This window comes from Coenobita brevimanus, chromosome 114 (genome assembly GCF_032717465.1).
Source record: "Coenobita brevimanus isolate Jiangsu-jjx chromosome 114, ASM3271746v2, whole genome shotgun sequence".
Taxonomy (NCBI): domain Eukaryota; kingdom Metazoa; phylum Arthropoda; class Malacostraca; order Decapoda; family Coenobitidae; genus Coenobita; species Coenobita brevimanus.
This window is the reverse complement of record NC_137067.1, coordinates 1859249-1877086: the sequence shown is the minus strand read 5'-3', so window position 1 is coordinate 1877086 and position 17838 is coordinate 1859249. Positions and strand designations below refer to the sequence as shown.

The 17838-nt window shown below is 39.8% G+C and overlaps 1 protein-coding gene across 2 annotated transcripts; it reads left to right on the top strand.

Moving 5' to 3' along the window:
* The first annotated feature begins 496 nt into the window (after window positions 1-496).
* Window positions 497-13036, top strand: Pdi (protein disulfide isomerase). 2 transcript variants are annotated; one of them, XM_080286880.1, is made up of 6 exons: window positions 497-661; window positions 5220-5998; window positions 6721-6897; window positions 7516-7761; window positions 10012-10086; window positions 11036-13036. In XM_080286880.1, the coding sequence occupies exons 1-6, from the start codon at window positions 508-510 to the stop codon at window positions 11087-11089; spliced, it is 1485 nt and encodes a 494-aa protein (XP_080143006.1). In that variant the 5' UTR covers window positions 497-507; the 3' UTR covers window positions 11090-13036. The 2 variants fall into 2 exon arrangements, with proteins under 2 accessions (XP_080143006.1, XP_080143005.1); XM_080286879.1 differs by lacking the exon at window positions 10012-10086 and adding an exon at window positions 8628-8720.
* Window positions 13037-17838: the final 4802 nt, after the last annotated feature.

The window sequence follows — 17838 nt, the reverse complement described above, 5'->3', positions numbered from 1 at the left end:
CATTATTGATTTTCGCCCCGCGGCTCAATAAAAGTTACGATAAGAACTGTGTTATTTGTTTATGGTTTTATCTCTTTCGCCATACAGAGGGAGAGGGGCGATTCGAGGAGATGGGTGGAGTTTGCAGTGATTCAAATAGGCATGTCGGCATCGTGCGTATGGAAGCCAATGAGGAGAGCCCACGAATGGCCACGTCTGCGTTCTCCTCCGCCATCTCGCTTGCTGTTGCCAGTTTAGCGATATTTCCGCTAGCTATAAGTATATTAGTCTCCATTTACAGACAATTTCTCACGCGTAGCTGCAAGAAATCTAGCTGTATTCTAGAAGCTTCACACGGATATAGCGATATTCTAGAGATATTAGCACTTTTTCAGGCGATTTTCTCGAAAATTTTGTACTTAGCGGAAATCTAGCAGGTTTGAGACCGAGTCTAGCAGGATTTCTAGTTCTTCATTTGGCAACTCTACAGACTCTCTCTCATCCCAGTCTGTATCAACAACTCACAAGATGAGGGTGGGTGTATCCGTCGCCGCTCTTCTGGCTTTCGTTGCCCTGACAGTCACGGCCGACGAAATAACGAAAGATGAGGGAGTGTTGGTGTTGACGAAAGATAACTTCAAGAAAGCGACGGAGGAGAATGAGTTCATTTTGGTAGAATTTTGTAAGTAGAAAATTACATCCATCGTGTCTGACATCCCGGAGTCTGGTGTTCGTGGGAGGAGGGAACCGGTATGCGAAAATTACCGAGGAGATTTTGGGCAGTGTTGACAGTTGCCATTGTTCTAAACTGACGTCATTCTGGGACAACAGCTCCAAAAATCAATTCACTGCAGGCTAACCAGCTCTTGTTATCCTGCATATGGGCTACGTGGATGCATGAAAAACAATAACACTTACGTATATGGTTCAAAATCCATTGATATTTAGCTAGAAGGAAGAAAAAATGGGTGTTGTCCATTAATATTTAGCCAGAAGACAGAAAAATGGGTGTTATTGGGAAGGATGGGCGTGGACGTGGCAGAAGTACGGTATTTGGGATCGGACGTGAGTGTGGGCGTGGGTGGTTCGGCCGAGCGGATGAAAGGACGAACTCAAATATTTGTGACTTTGTATCTTGAGGTTTGAGTGGGACAGGCGCAGTCAATTGGATGTTCCTAAATTTCTAGTCAATTCACTGTTAATTTTCGAGATTGATAGTGAAGATGGGTGCGATACCGTACATGTGTACCATATGGATTATCAAAGTTGTCATTTTGTACTACATAGCAAGACAGGAAAATGAATGTTTCTAAAACAATATGTAACTATAAACTGTCTTTATGCCTCATTCCCCACATCCTGTTATTCCAAATATTTAGGTCCAATATTCTCGGTTTAGTAAGCATTTTAGCGCCTCATCCTTAGCGATTTATATTTGGATACAGGTAGGTTATATCAATTTGTATTTCTGCTGAGTATGGTGGCATCTGAATTATTTAAATGACACGAGGATAGTAATGAATGTATAGCAAAATAAACTGCCTAGGAAGAGGTGTTTGGGAATTGCCTTACCCGCCGTGAATACAGCTGTTACGTCTCCCGTGAAATCTATAAGGTTAACATATGTTAGGAGGCCGGTTAGTAATATAAAACGTCCTAGGTAATTCAACATGGAGTATGTAAAATGATAAAGACGCAGGATATGAATGTGAGTTCCATTACACTTAGCATTTCCTAACTTGGCTAAGGTGCTTATTCCAACAGATTAGACGGACCTTGCATAGTTGGTGTGCATGCCGAGTTTAGCTAATTTTAGTGCCATAAACCAACAACGGAGAGTATCTATGCAAGCAGTAAGTAGAATTCATATTAAACTGAGCTGTCATGTAAAAGATTGCTTATTTACATTCTCACACTGCTGCTATAGGCAAGAATTCACAACCAAACAGAACGATAATGAATTCCTAACCATGGTAAGACTGGTGTGGTGATGTATGCAGCAGATGGGTTATCATAATACGTAGCCAGCTTGACGGTCATATGGCAACACTACGTAGCACTACAGGGAGTTCACTGACACCATTGTAGTACAGTTACTCAAGTTGGTCGGGTTGAACGCATGTAGGAAAGGACAAAACAGTTCTACAAATAAACATGACTATGGGTCGATATTCGAAATGGATAGACTTATTTACACCTTTTGCTTAGCGATTTATTCTGCACAGTACACTTCAATATCCTCTTGTACGTTATTCCTGCAAACTGTATAAAACGATGCATCATATAATTGAATGCAATGTCGTGATGGCATGAAATACGATGAACTTTGTGGGAATGAGTCTCCTTGGTTACTAGTCAAATTTATCCCCGTTTGACAACTGGCCATCTACAAAACTGAAAGGGGTTCTCTATTTCTGTGACAGGTCAATATTATATATTGTTACCGATACATCAGGTAAGGAGATGCATTTCTTCCAAGCCTCCCCCCACCCACACATACAATTAGAATACAAGAAAATTGTATATAATCACGTTAGCCCTCACACACACACACACACACACACACACACACACACACACAATTTATGCCAATGCTGTAGACTAAACACATACTCAAGTTCAAGTTAAGTGTGGGTTGTTGCCAGCCACCATCCACCAATGTTTACTGAAATAACTGGCATCTTCATTTGATTATTACTATTATTTTTATTGATCGGGGCCAATGTTTACCATGAGAAAGCTAGGATTTCTCAACTAGTCTTGTTACCGTGAATACAATAAGTGTTCCATTGTAGTAGTAGTAGTAGTAGGTTGTAGCCTCAGGTTAATCCTAAATGTGAACCCTGTGGACTGCAGGCTAATATTGTCTTCTGCATTCCACCATTCATTTGGAGGGTAGTAAGTTTAACTAGGCAGTGGAGTCTTCCCTCTCCGATGAGCAAAACAGCCCGATTTTAGCTTGCATACTCAAAGTTAAGGAGCAGCAGGGAAAGGGTTAAGGCACGCTGAGGGAAAGCTGAATAGACGAGGAAATAATTTGAAAATAAGGAGGTGGATGTTGAGGGTTGTCGGATATCACTGTGGGAGAATTTAGGAATAATTTAGCTTAGTTATAATTACATGATTAAAAAAAAAAAAAAAATCGTACAGTAGCAGTTGTTACGGATACCAGAGGGGTTGCCAGTGATCATTAGTGATTCTTAATCGCTTTATTTTACGAAGCTAGCCGCAAATTACTAGTTCATTAGAAAGACGAAAAGAACTGCCGTAACCTAATCAGTCACATGACTATAGCCTCCGTGGGTGTAATGTTGCTAATGATGAGCGTAAATTGCAGGTTTTGAAAATTAGTTGTGGTTAATTGTAATGAAACATCTTTAATTCATCTGGTAATAAAGGATAAATGGTGGATGGTGAAGGATAAATAAGTGGTGGATATTAATGAATGAATAGGGGCAGGAGTGATGAGTTGCCAAGTAGTCGCTGGGTCGTAATGAGAAAATTTCGTTTCGTTAAATTTCCTTGAACCTAACGCATCAAAAGGAAACTGGTAGTTCATAAAAAGTATTTTTAGTCACAGGAAAGTATTCAATAAAGGCTACATAAATACCTCTGATGGATGTGGTGGTGTGGTTGGGTCGCCGATGTGGTGGGGGTTGTTCACCTCAAGGGCGGGCTCCATATTCATTAATAATCTTAACCAATTTCCAGGTCATCCCTAGCACTTTTATCAGAAATCGTCTCGTTTTTCCATTCATATCCACTCCTTTGATATCCATTGCGGGGGTTTTGAAGTACTTGAATGCCTAGATACACCGTAAACACACCTGTTCTAAATACAAACTGGATGCTGCTTAAAAAGGTTGTAAATATGTCTTCTGGCACTTCTCCCCCCATCCTCAGCTTTCGCCATCGCAGTCTAGACAAGTTCAAGTTCAGCAAGGTGGTGTTGCTGGGAGAATGGATGCAGGAATTTAAATTTTTTTTTAGTACCACTTCTCTGTTGCCAGCATCAAACGTCTGTCCTATCTCGCAGCAAAGACGTTACTGGAAAATGGAGATCGCTTCCACCGCGATTACTGGCGAAACTGATGTGAAATAATTTTTTTAGTATGAGGTTTAGTTTGGGTTAGTAATAATGAAATATAACTAATAACATAGCAGTTACAAAATTGCAGTGGCAGTAGCTTTAATGCTGTTGTATTTTGTTCAGCAGACCTCAAAATATAGTGTACCTTACTGTACTGGTCTTTTTTGAACTGGAGAGTTAAATTACACAACTAATGAGGGAATGAATACCTGTAGAAGCATGATGTGCAGATGCAGGAAGAGAGGCTAGCAGTCTGCCAAATGCTGTAGTCTAGGAGGGTGTACTGTATATTCTTGTGGGGGGGGGGTTACTGGGACAATGTTAATAATTAGAGAGGATACCCATCACATGTAGGCAATTTGTTTGTGGCCACCCCTCACAGGATTAAGGCTTCTGGCAATAGATAGATAGACTTTTCATATGGGAAAGTGAGATGAGTGGGTAAGATGTAAATGCCAAAAACTGCTGAGTTGCACTCTTGTATATAATCTCTCCCCAATGATAGCTTAAATTATGTAAATAAAATGACTCTATTAACATTAAAAGATAATAATGTAATGATCATGAGCCGATTACACTATAAGGTAACAGGAATAGTAATTAATTTTGGTGATGGTGGAGGGGAGTAAGGCTGCCTCTAATATTTTGGATCTGGTTCCCAACTGAAATTATAACCATTGTCTTGTATAAGCAAGGTTTTTCTTCCCTTGAGGCTCGGGCAGCATAAAACAAGTGTTACATTACCCATGTCAAGCCACAACACTACTAACAGTAACCTAGGGTATTAATTGTGGATGCAATCAGTTTATCACTCAGGTTACAAGTTATTCATCATGATATCAGCCATTCAGCTGTTACTTAGTCCTGTTGTGCCCTCAGTCTATTGAGTCAGTATCATGGTTGTGACAACTAGAGGTATTATGTTTGTTATGCCAGACTTGTTTTGTCACAGGACTGTTAATACTGTCACCATTAAACTTGTGTGGAACACCTGTTATCAGTAGGCTACCTGTATTCTGTACCAGCTAGCCATTCAGATGAATTTAACAGGAGACAAATGAAAAGAATGTTTATAAATACAACAGTAAATGTAGTGAATATATCCACTATATAGCTTAGACACACAACTAACAAATGTCCTTTTTTGCAGATGCTCCTTGGTGTGGTCACTGCAAGGCCTTGGCTCCTGAGTATGTGAAGGCCGCTGCTTCCTTGGCTGAGAAGGAATCCCTCATCAAGCTTGCCAAAGTTGACGCCACAGAGGAGACAGAGCTGGCGGAAGAACATGGCGTCAGAGGCTACCCCACCCTCAAATTCTTCCGTTCTGGCAAGCCTGTAGATTATAATGGAGGCCGCCAGGCTGATGACATTGTAAACTGGCTCATAAAGAAGACCGGCCCTCCGGCAAAGGCTATAACGTCCGTTGATGAAGCAAAGGCATTCATTGCAGAGAAGCCTGTGATTGTTATTGGCTTCTTCAAGGACCAGGCATCTGACCCAGCTAAACAGTTCCTTGCAGCAGCAGCAGCAAATGATGACCAGCCATTCGGTATTACATCGGATGATGCCGTGTTCTCAGAGTATGGAGTATCTGACGGAGGAATCATTCTGTTCAAGGACTTTGATGAGGGCAAGAATGTATATGAAGGCGAGGTGACTGAGGCTGGTATTGCCAAGTTTGTTTCTGCCAATTCCCTTCCACTCGTTGTCGACTTCAATCATGAAACTGCCTCAAAGATCTTCGGAGGGGAAATCAAATCACACCTTCTCATCTTCCTGTCCAAAGAAGCCGGACACTATGACACCCACATGGAAGCGTGTCGTACCGCCGCCAAGACATTCAAGGGTCAGGTGCTGTTCGTTACCATCAACACGGACGAGGAGGACCACGCTCGTATCCTGGAGTTCTTTGGCATGAAGAAGGAAGAGGTATGAATGGAATGTGGAAAGTTTCTAGCAGTATCTGTTATGATATCTTTGATTCTGGCAGCTGAACAGATATTATACAGATTAGGAGTCTATTGTGCTGAAGCAGTGAATGAAAGCTAGATAGTCCTTGTGTACTGTTATTAGATTATTGAACTGGTGCTGAATTAACATTATTTCATACTATTTTGAAGTACACTTCAGGGTATTTCGCATTCAGCCTTTTGCATCAAACAAAAGCATGCCTTTTATTTAAGGTAAAATAACATTTGTTTGCACACATCCTAGGCTTTGAAAACTGATCACATTAAAGGTTTCAATATACAAAAAATAATGTACCATAAAGAATACACCAGTTTTTCTTGCATGTTACTGATTGGGAATGCAGACTGTTGTAGGGTTTGTATATGGAAGAATGTTAGGCACAAGTAAACAAGGTGCTGATTTGTATTAATTTCTTGACTGGGTATTTGTCAGATATGGCAGAGGAGGAAGCTTAAGGCTGAAGTGCGGCATTTGAGGATCTAGAAAAAACATGACCACGGAAGGATTATGGAAGATGACTATTAGGTTTTGAAGACCAGTGCTGGGTTATAGACTCAAAATTAGAATACCCTAGTTTTCCTAGTTAAAGACAGTACAGTACTAACATTGCTGGGTCGGTGACTCTGCAGCTTAGAGTAGGGTTTTCATTGCTAAGATAATACTAACATTATTCATTTCAGGTTCCTGGTCTGCGCATCATCAAGCTGGAGGAAGACATGGCTAAGTACAAGCCTGAGAAGTACGACCTGAGCGACAGTGGCCTGACAAGCTTCGTACAGAACTTCCTGGATGGCAAACTGAAGCAGCACCTTCTCTCACAAGACTTGCCTGAGGATTGGGACAAGGAGGCTGTCAAGGTAAGTACAATATAGTGCTTAACATTCTTAACCTTTGGCTGCCGTGATGTGTGTGTTATAATGCTCATATTCTGAGTGACACGGACTGTAGTACCTCTTCCTTGGTGATTTTGTCTTTGCACCTTAATCCCTTCAATCTGGTGAAGATTTGTGATAGCTTCTGGCTCTTTCAAGATTATGATTATGCACAGAAGAACATGACATGAATTCAGCATTTTTTTATTTACTCTTTGTAGACAGGTGTAAATAAATTGAATGTATCTCAAAAAAAGGCATATATGGTGAGATGCAGCCAGGATTTTTTAGGTGGGAAAAAAGGGCAGGATGATAGTTTTGTACTTTGTCCCTGTTTCTGGATCCTGCCTAACATTCTAACAGGCGAGAGGAAAGGGTACGGTAGCACTGGTGGTGGTAACTGAGGGATAACGATTATGTAAGTAGTGGTGTTGTACTGATTGGATCAGTTTATTTACTGAATGTTGATTTTCCTTTGTCTTGCTTAATGACCCCATCCTCACCCCATCTACTCTTAGGAAAACGAGGCAGGATGTTAGATCAGTTGATCTGATGATAGATGATTGATAATTCATTATTAAAACATATCGTTCATGCTTCCAGGTCTTGGTATCCTCCAACTTTGATGAAATTGTCTTCGACAAAAAGAAGGATGTTTTGGTTGAATTCTATGCACCGTGGTGTGGTCATTGCAAGCAGCTGGCTCCCATCTATGATCAGCTGGGTGAAAAGTATAAGGATAACGAGTCTATCCTCGTTGCAAAGATGGACGCCACAGCCAATGAACTGGAGCACACAAAAATCCAGTCCTTCCCCACCCTCAAGCTGTACAAAAAAGAAACTAATGAGGTAAGTTTAATTGTACAGTTTTGATCAGTGGAATATAATGTGGAATATGGAATAATAATAATATAATTAGAGTATACAGTAATTGAATATAACATCTGTGGTTGCAACCCCAGGCTCATCTGAAATGTGAACCCAGTGGACTGCAGACTTAACACTTCTTGCAATCCACCATTCTCCTTGTCGGGTTGTTATTAAAAGTATCATTTTGCCTGCACATGTCTTGGGTTATAGGACAGTGTAGATATAAGGCTGTGATATTTTTTATTGATAGGCAGATAGCCACCATTATCTCTTGGAGGTACTACCATGGGTGATGTTGGCAAAATACTCAGTTGACTCTGCATCCCTCCTGGTGGGAAACTAATTATGTATTACATAGTCCAGGCCAAGATGATTGCATGTACATCCCTTGTAAACAGCTATTTCCTTTGGCAATGGGTAGGCTGGACAGCTGACCTAGAAAGAAATCATCATCTGGACCTCTTTCCCACCCTAGGGCAGGGTGAGGATGGAAAACCAAAGTCCAACCCAAGGGTTGGTGGTAGTGAGGGCAACAGACCATTAACAAAATGCCCACGTTACTTGGTGGTGGCAGTAGTTCTGGCTACTTGGCACCCAGTATCTATTTTATTAGACATCAACAAGTGATAATTCATTTAAGTATGCATGATGAGAACCTTAAAAACTGTAGAATAGTGACTTTTTTTCCATAATTTAAAGTACAGCATTATCATTTTATAAAGCAGATTTACAGGTGGAAGGTCTAGTGTGCAGTTGTTACAGTGGCACATAGCATAATCCAGTGTTTTACATTTAACACTACTGTGCTACTTCATCATGATTCAAATGTTATTTATGGTTAATAGGTTGTTGAATACAATGGAGAACGTACTTTGGAGGGGCTTTCGAAGTTTTTGGAAACAGGTGGTGTATATGGCCAGGCCCCACCCGAGGATGAGGTAGGATGGACTGACCCAGCAGACTGCATGACGTCAATACTTCCAGTGCTGCTGCTGTTGATGTCACTCATTTACTGTGCTCACTCTCGCTCACTCACACCTCACTTCATCTCACTCGACTGTGTGTTGGCTTGGTGGATTTTGTAACTCTTCCTTGGTGATCTAAACACCTTGATTCTTTCGCTCATATGGGCACTAACATCAGTGTTGGCATTTCTGAAGAGAAAGTGGGGCATTTGGTATAATTAAGTCTTATATGTGCACTTATCTTGGCTCCAAACAGGTTTATAAGATTAACCTTTGCTGAATAAAACTGTTGGCCCAGTTGATAAGTACATCCACTGTCTGAGCTATGGGTAATTTTCTGTTACCATACTTATTCATATTACAAAATGAACATACAGAATAATTAGATGTAATATTTAAAGCAAATCGCTGAGGAAATAGTAGTACAAACCAAATCACTAAGGAAATAGTAGTACAAAGCAAATGTCTACAGAAATAGCACAAAGATAATCGCTAAGTAAACAGTAGTACAAAGTCTGTGTATGCAACACCGATCATAAGGGAAGTGTTACATCACCGTGCCAGTAAGAACACAGCTACTGTTGCTCACTCCTCACTCACTTGTGCTTTCACCTCTGCATTTCACACCCACGTACGAAACTCCACTGTCCAATATCTAGGGTTGAATTCCTCCAGTGACATGTCTTGGAATGCATGTTTACTCTGGGGAATTTGGGAGGCTTCTGGCTGTATGCTTGAAATTTGAATCATGGTGGGGAAGGCAGGCCTGTAATTTTTGACTGAGGTGAAGTTTGTGGAATAATTTTGATAAATTTTATAAGCCTGCATTTCCTGAGTGCCTTCAGCAGTGATATACAGGGTGTCCTAAATTTATTTATTTATTTTTTTTTGTTTTCATTTTTTTTTTTTTTGGGGGGGGGGGGGATTTTAATGCTGTATCAACGTTGGTCAGATTAAGTTATGAGCTAAAATTACTTACTGTCTTAAGGGGTGAAAATACTCATCTTTACCTTTAAGGACACCAGTAAATGGAGCTTGGTAAAGACTGAATTGATGTGGCATATTTTACGCAATATTAACGCAAAAGTAACTACAGCTTGGTTACTTCCTGTAGGCTTTTCTTTACTTCACAAGTTACAAAATTGTCAAAAAATGGTGGCTTCTCATCCCCATCTTGTTCAAGTTTCAAGCATATGATCACTGGAGTCCGAGCACTTTTCCTGCTTCCTCACTCACCCTCACCTCTTTGGCATTCCCTCCGTAGGTGGTAGATTACAATGGAGCAAGGACTTTGGAGGCGCTAAGTGATTTCCTTGAAGGGAAGAGTGCTGTTAAAGAGGTACAAACTAACCTAAGCTTCCCAGCTATACTCTCTTCACTTTAACTTGGCTTAGAATAACAACCTAGTTCTTTTAATGCTTTTCATGAGTAATTTTGCCTGAAACTATCGTAACTTTGCCAGAAATTATCATCTGTTCATCTTTTAATACTGAACTGTAACTTAACTTTAATTTGATGGCTTCTAGTTGATTTACAGTACTGTACTTTGGCCTAGAATTACAATGTCCATCTTTTAATGCTAAAAATCTGTTAAGGTGGACACACTGTGGCTCCATTTTCATAACTGCTGGCTTTCTGTGTTAGCATGCCTTGATTACAATGTTACATACCTGGAGATACTGATTATTTTAGATTTTCTTTTACAGCAAGTCCTCATTGTCATGTTTCTTTTTAAATTTTGTTCAGTTTGCAATAGCAGAAAAATTACAGTATTAGCTTTTTCTTCTCGTAAAGTTAGAAAAATTGCAAACTAGTTCTTTACCTCTTAAAGCTAAGTTATGTTTTCCCAGTTTTATAGCTGTACCTGTTGTACTGAAGAATCGCTTAATATATCCCCAACACGTAAAGTATTTGTCAGGTTTCCCTGACTACCAGTTGATTAAGGGAATTGTGTTAGAACTTGCCTCGTACATGTAAAACCGACTTGCTCATTAACAGTACCAAAAGCTTGTCATTTTCTCGTTATTTACTGCTCAGTTTACTTGAATCTGACAAAAGACCCACATCCCTTTTCAGTTCACTCAGTGGCAAGATCTGGTCAGACAGGATTTGATTTACTAGTTACCAAGGAGATCAGTTTCTACCTTGTAACTCAGGCTGTATTATTTTATCCAACCACAAAATAGTGATGAATTTGAGTAGCCCAGTTTTGTCAGCTGAAAAGATTGATAATGAGGACTAGCTGTTTAATTACAAGCTCTTTTTCTAATTAATTTTAAATCCACCAGGACGAGGAGGAGGAGGATGAAGAGGGTGACGTGCCTGCCAAGGACGAACTCTAAAACACAACTTCAGGGAGGAGGTAGCAAGTCCAGCCTGCCAGTTGTGGGGTCCAACTCTAAGCTTACGAGACTCTGGCACGTCTTTCTTGACCACTTCAATCCGGTGACTTGTTTCTTGTTTTTGCTACCTTCAGAGTATAGATCTTGGACTTTGTGGAGGGGTTGGAGCTTTCATTTATACAAGAGATCTCCCCAAAGTTGAGATACTGTAGTCTAGAGGTAGCAAGAACAATCAGGCTGAAGGGGTTATGTTTTTGTGCAATATGCCTTACTGTTCTTTTCTCTGCTATTTATACAGTATATTCTTCGTACTGTGAGGTAACATACAAGGGTATATTATTATCGTACATAAATACAATGGTGAGGAAGAGGTGCCAGTAAGTCCAAGATGGAGAATTATCCCTGACTCCTATTCTCCTGGAGTTAACCCATTGTGCTGTGGAAGGTCTTGCTCTTGCCATGTCCAGGAATGTCTTACTCTTGCCATCTCCTAGCCTTTTTTTATTTTAGGGCAGACTCTTGAACTGGAGGGGTTAGATAGCATTAAAACCTATCAGTACATGAAGCCTCTCCTAAACTGAAAAAAATCTGGATGTGGCAAGAATAAGTTACTGGCTGGAAGGGGTTAAGACTGGGGTTTGGTCTTGCTGTAAATATAATCAAGATTTTAAGAAGGAACTCCCAGTCAATATGTTATATAAAAGTAACATCAAAAGAATTAATTTTTTGTACTTTTGTTTGAAACCCATCTCAGGATAAGTAGATGACCATAAAGTATTAGAATCTTAATTATGCTATGCTAAGGGAGTTCCTAAGGTGTTGCGTTGTAGGAGTGGGATGGTTTAACGGATTTACAATTATTTCCCTGTGTCATACCAGCACAAAATACAACTTGTGGTGCTTTTTGGCCACACTACAACAGTTACTCACCATATGCACCACACCATCACAGTCTTCATACCTCGGCTGAAGACCTTTGGGAGCGACCAGTTGAAGTTGATAATTTCCTGCAGTCCACTGGGTTTGAGGTGAGCCTGGGGTTGCAATAACTAATTTTGATCTGCAGGAGGCATGACGAACCAGCACTGTGTTTCCTGCAGTGACAAAACCTCTTGACAGTTTTTCTTCTTAAGACCTATTTTACAGAAAAAGCTACAGAAAGATTAACACCTCTTGTCTCTCTTGCGACTAAAAAATTCAAGTAACAAGGAATAGATTGTAAATGTTAGAGAATACCACTCCGAGTAACCTCTTAGCCTAATTTACAGTTAACGTTGACTGTTTAAATTTTATTTCTCGGTACGACAAATAAGATATTGCAGAAAATATTTTTTCTATGCTTTAAAAGTATTTGATCCACATTCCTTCTACCATTTTTCTAGTGGGACATTTAAACTTTGTGACTGGAATAGGGAAATGTAATAATAACATCCAAAATTAACCCCTGTAGACATATTTTTATTCTTGCAACTGTTGTACTAGATATTATTCATCTTGGAGAGCAACCTAGTATTGAAGATTATTGAAGGCTGTATCTAATCCCTCTAGTTTGGAAAGCCTCTCCTAGCAAAACTGGATTAGATGTAGCCTTCATCACCCCTTCACTACAAAAGGTTTTTCCCAAGTTGAGCAGAATCTGGAAGTATCTGGAATTAGGACCGGCTTAAAGGGGTTACGTTCTAGTGGTGCACCTGTTCCATGGCTGTGTTAGGTTAGTGGAGGACAGTGTAACGCTGATCGGGGTGTGGCGCAGACCTCAGTTGTGAACATGGCGATGGCTTTACTATTGTCTTCCACAGACAAAAAGATATTCTCCCTGTACTAGGCACAATGATCCCTGTTGCAGTGTGTTGTGTGTGTGCGTGTGTGTGTTGCCAGGTTCTGAGGGTCCTTGAGCAGTGTATGAATTACGACCAGTGACTTTTCCAATAAAATTTTTGAAAGGAACTTCTTTTTTAACTACCCTGATTGTAACCAACCAAAGCATTGTGTTTAACTTGACAGATCCCCAACCCATTTCAGCTCTGATGGCCATGTGTAATCAGAATGGAGGATCAGTGTTGGACAAATGAAGACTACCATATCTTTTATTACCAGGGTTTACTGAATCTCATGCAACCAATATTGTTAATCTGTGAGTGGCCTAACTCTGCCAGGTAATTGCTAGCATCATTATCATCCAGACCTCTTTTCCCACCCTAGGGCTGGGTGAGGAATAGCAACATTCAGACAGCCAAGTTTGCCCACTTAATGGGACACGGTTCCATTCACTCATCATTCAAGCCCTCAAAATCCTGGCTCCAACAGATAGGCCAAAAAAATTTCACTACATGCTATTTGTTATGGTGTCTGGGCCACTTCATCAGGCACGAATGACAGCTCTTTTTGCCAGCATGTTTAAGTACATCTTTGCAGCAGTGCAGCTACAGTTCAACAATGTTAGCATGAATGCCTGTACAGTTTATCAATGTTTACAAAACTGCTATTGACAAGCAACCTCCTAAATTGGATATATCTGTCTTACAACACAATAAAAATTGTCTTCAAGCAGCATAAAAATTCTTAAAACAAAAAAATTGTCTTAAAAGAGCATAAAAATTGTCTTTAAGCTGCATAAAAATTGTTTAGGCAGCATATAAACTTTCATAAAACAGTATAAATAAAACAAAACTCATCAATGATTCCAAAGAATTAAGATGCATATCATGATTTATAGTTGAGGTAAATTAAAACAAAGTATCTACAGTATAAATCTTTCCAAAATTCAAATTTCAAACATGTCACAAAACTTCAAAATTCTCTGCTTCTCTCAGCTTGAGAGACACCACTCACAAATGCTATGCACTCCTGAAGACACATCATTGTTACAACTACCGTAATTCAAAGTCAAACAGCCACTCCTTATGGGATTCTGGCGTCTGGCTGTAGACAGATATACTGTAGTTATATTCTTCTTATATCTATAGCCAGATGCCATAATTATGTAAGGGGTGGTTGTTTGTCTCTGAGTTAGTTGCTTTACAGGGAGGGGCACTAACCCTCCACCAACCCACTTGTTGACATGTAGGGAACACATATGGAACACATATGGGTTGGTTATATATGGTTACCACCCAGCATTGAAAATGGTTTCCTGGATTACAGGAAACAATTAGGCTTGTCATTCAATGTAAAGCTGCCTGAATAGGAAAGACGAATAATAAAAGGTGACAGGAAGGATGGGAGAAATAGGAAAAGAGGAGAACAGACAGAAAAGGAATGATAATGGTCAAGGATGAAATGGGCAGCACCACATCAAGTGTGTGGAAGATGGTCACCACCACCTACCACTAAATTCTTATACACCTTTTTATAAATGTCTCCAGTTTAAGTTACTACATGTCAGCTTTTCGGGTACTCATTTCTCTTAATAAATCTACAGTAAATTTATAAAAACTGTTAAAGCTCTTACAGCCACTGCCACACACCCATACCAGTGGACTGAGCCATCACAACACAATATAACATAAGGTGAGTTTCTAGTGGGTGCTATTTACAGATCACCCTATAAAGAAAAAAAAAAAAAGTAAAATGATACAAAATAAACCTGTACTGTATTGTTGTTACCTCCAGATGGCTTTACTGTTTAACTTTGGAGAGCAAACTATACTCTTGTCACTTTAACTTGGACTAAACTGCAATCTCTACATCTTGAATACTGAACTGTAACAAGAGATCAATACTACAATATGGTGCTAATCACAAAGCAGTGCTAAGGAAAGGATGCACAACCACAGCAGCCTTTTTATGCCACTGAGCTATTAAAAGACAAAACTCTACATGAATTAACCATTACTCCCAGCCCTTCATGTATGCCACAGGTCAACTCTGGAACTGTCTGCCTATGTATGTATTTCCCTCTGCCAAGTAAAAGCATCTGGTGGTAGAGTATACAGTATTTATTCTCTGAGTATAATGATGTATATTTTACAGTAGTATATTTCTGATGTATCCAGATGACTTTATCCAACCTAAGGTGGAGTTACACGGGGCCAAAAACAGCTAAAATATTGGCCATTTTTGTGAGTCATTAGCCAAAATATCCAACAGTCTTCGAGATTTTGTTTGTGAAAAGAAATGGATAACGTGTTTGTGTCACAGTTTGTTGCTGCCATTAGTACCGGTACTCCAAAAAGCTTAACATTAATTCTCCAACTGTGAATCAAATATTGTACTGGTGCCTGAGGCAATACAGTAGTAATTAAAGGTATTGCTGAAGTGAAGTTTGAATCCTGTGCTTCTTAATCATTTCAAATTTTTTCTGGTATCCTAAACTCATTACTCACTCACATGGCCAGTTATGGACATTTGTAAACATACTTCACCATGACTACTGATCATTTTCTGAACATAGTAAATTCATTGTTCATGTGTTACAGGCATGAATTTACAGAATCACAAGACAATTCATTACAGCTTCTCTCAATGTAGGAGTCATGATAATCTCCACCAGCATTTGCTGCTGTTAGGCAGAGTGCAACAAAATACCACTCGCCAATGTGATCACTACTGTACTCTGCTTTGCCATCAGTTTTGACTATCAAACACAACTAACATGTCAGTCAAAAGTGCCCAAAGTGATGCCACCTTCAGTAAAGAACTCTTCCAACTCTTATAGTGAAGGAAAAGCTATATTTTCCTTTGTGTTCAAAAACTCTCTCCATTGCTGGGTAAAATAATCTGGAAAGCACAAGTAAAACAAAACCTTAGAACTTTGGTACTGGATACAAAGTACAAAGTGTTATCATTAATTATTATAAATATATATAAAAAAAAAGGTCCCTTATTACCCCCTTTAGGATGTTGGGACCTGAGAATGGGCTAAAAGGAGACCAAACAATGCCACTGCCAGCTTTTTATCCTCATCCTCATCCCAGCCTCTTTTACTCACCAAAGGATGGGGCGAGGTGAGGTCCAAAAAGGAAGGAAGGGAGAAAAGCATGAGAAAGAGAACAAATCAACAGCATGACCACTGAAATGGGCCATACACCCATTCACTCCATCTCAGAGTTTTATATATGAGAAATAATCTCAATCACCTCTTGGACTGTCAAAGCAAATTCAGCACAAGATATTTTTTATTGTGCTTGTGGAAAAAAAAGAGAGGAAAGTGTGCAAAAGAAGTAGAGAGTAGAGTGACACAAGGAGGAAAGGTAGCTGGTGCAATGAAGGCCTTGACAGGAAAGTGAGGCTTGAGTGTTGCAGCTGCATGAAGTTTACATGAAGGAGTGTTAGTGCCAACTCTAACAAATGGATGTAAGACTATGGTGTGGCATGAAAATGAAAAATCAACAGTGAGAGCAGTGGAGATGCAACTGCTGAAAAATGTATGTGGAGTACAGAGGGTGGATAGGATACAAAATAATGTGATTAGTGAAAGACGTGGAGTGAGGAAGTCTGTGGACACCAGAATTGAAGAGGGCGTACTGAGATGGTATGGTCATGTGGAGAGAATGGACAACAATAGAGTGGTGAAAAAGCAAATCTGAGGAGGGAGGAGGCGAGGTAGGCCAAGGAGAAGGTGGAGAGATATGGTGGACGAGTGTGTCAGGAAGAGAGGTTTGGAAGTCGGTGAGGCTAGGGGACTGACAAGAGATCGAGCTGGCTGGATGAATATTGTGAGATGATGTGCATGATCAGGGACTTGGCACCCCTTTTAACGTGGCAGCATCCGGACTGACTCTATTGGATACATTTATGTGACGCTACAGAACGTGGTGAATGTCTTCGGCATATCAGATAGAGCTGAATGATGAGTGAATGGAAGCGTGGCCCACTCAACTGGGCAAACTTAGGCTGTCTGGACGTGGCTACTCCTCACCCTGCCCTAGGGTGGGAAAGGAGGTCCGGATGATGATGATGATGATGGAAGAAAACGATACCAATTCATTAAGCAATGAAATATATTCTTGGTATAATTTATATGATTCATTCCATACATACATAGTATGGTTACCATCCAACGTAGTACACAGCCTTAACCCACTAGATCACCAGCCATCTAACTGTGCATGCTATGGTTACCACCCAACATTTCTGTTCTAATATCACAAAATACCATGAACACAGGTAACATGACAATAATGACAAAAATATCATAGAAAACGTGGAGTTCCGTGAAATAGCTCTGAACGTACCAAGCTTGACAGATTGAGAAAATGGAGGTGAGATGACAATTTTTTTTTTAATCCATGGTGCCTTCAAGTTTTTCCATGGAGCAGCATCAAAAAAATAATATAAGGCACTCTATGGAGGAATTTTGTAAGTGCCAAGTCTACAAAGTTCCTTATTCTATCCTCCATTTTCTTTATTTTGATTTAGGCACATTTGGAGCTACCCCACAAAGCTCCTCATCTAAAGTCTTATATATAAAACTCCAGAATATTCAACTGAGTATTTATAAGCCTTAAGAATATATGAGTAAGAAACTTGCATATGTAGAGCCAGTTTGTAAATAACCTTCACTGGTTAAATAAACAGCCAAGTACAATAGACACTCACTATAAAGGACTAATTGGGGTTAAGCCAGGATTGTAAAAGCCAATAATCTCTTATATCCGATACTCCTCACTACCTGAGAAGAGATTTCAAGCAGGTGTGAAAGTAAATGAAAACAAGAGCATCATCTAACACTAAAAATGAAAACTATACCCATCTGACACTATCTTGGCCCATAATTTTGCCCTTTTGCAGCTTATTTCACATCGTTG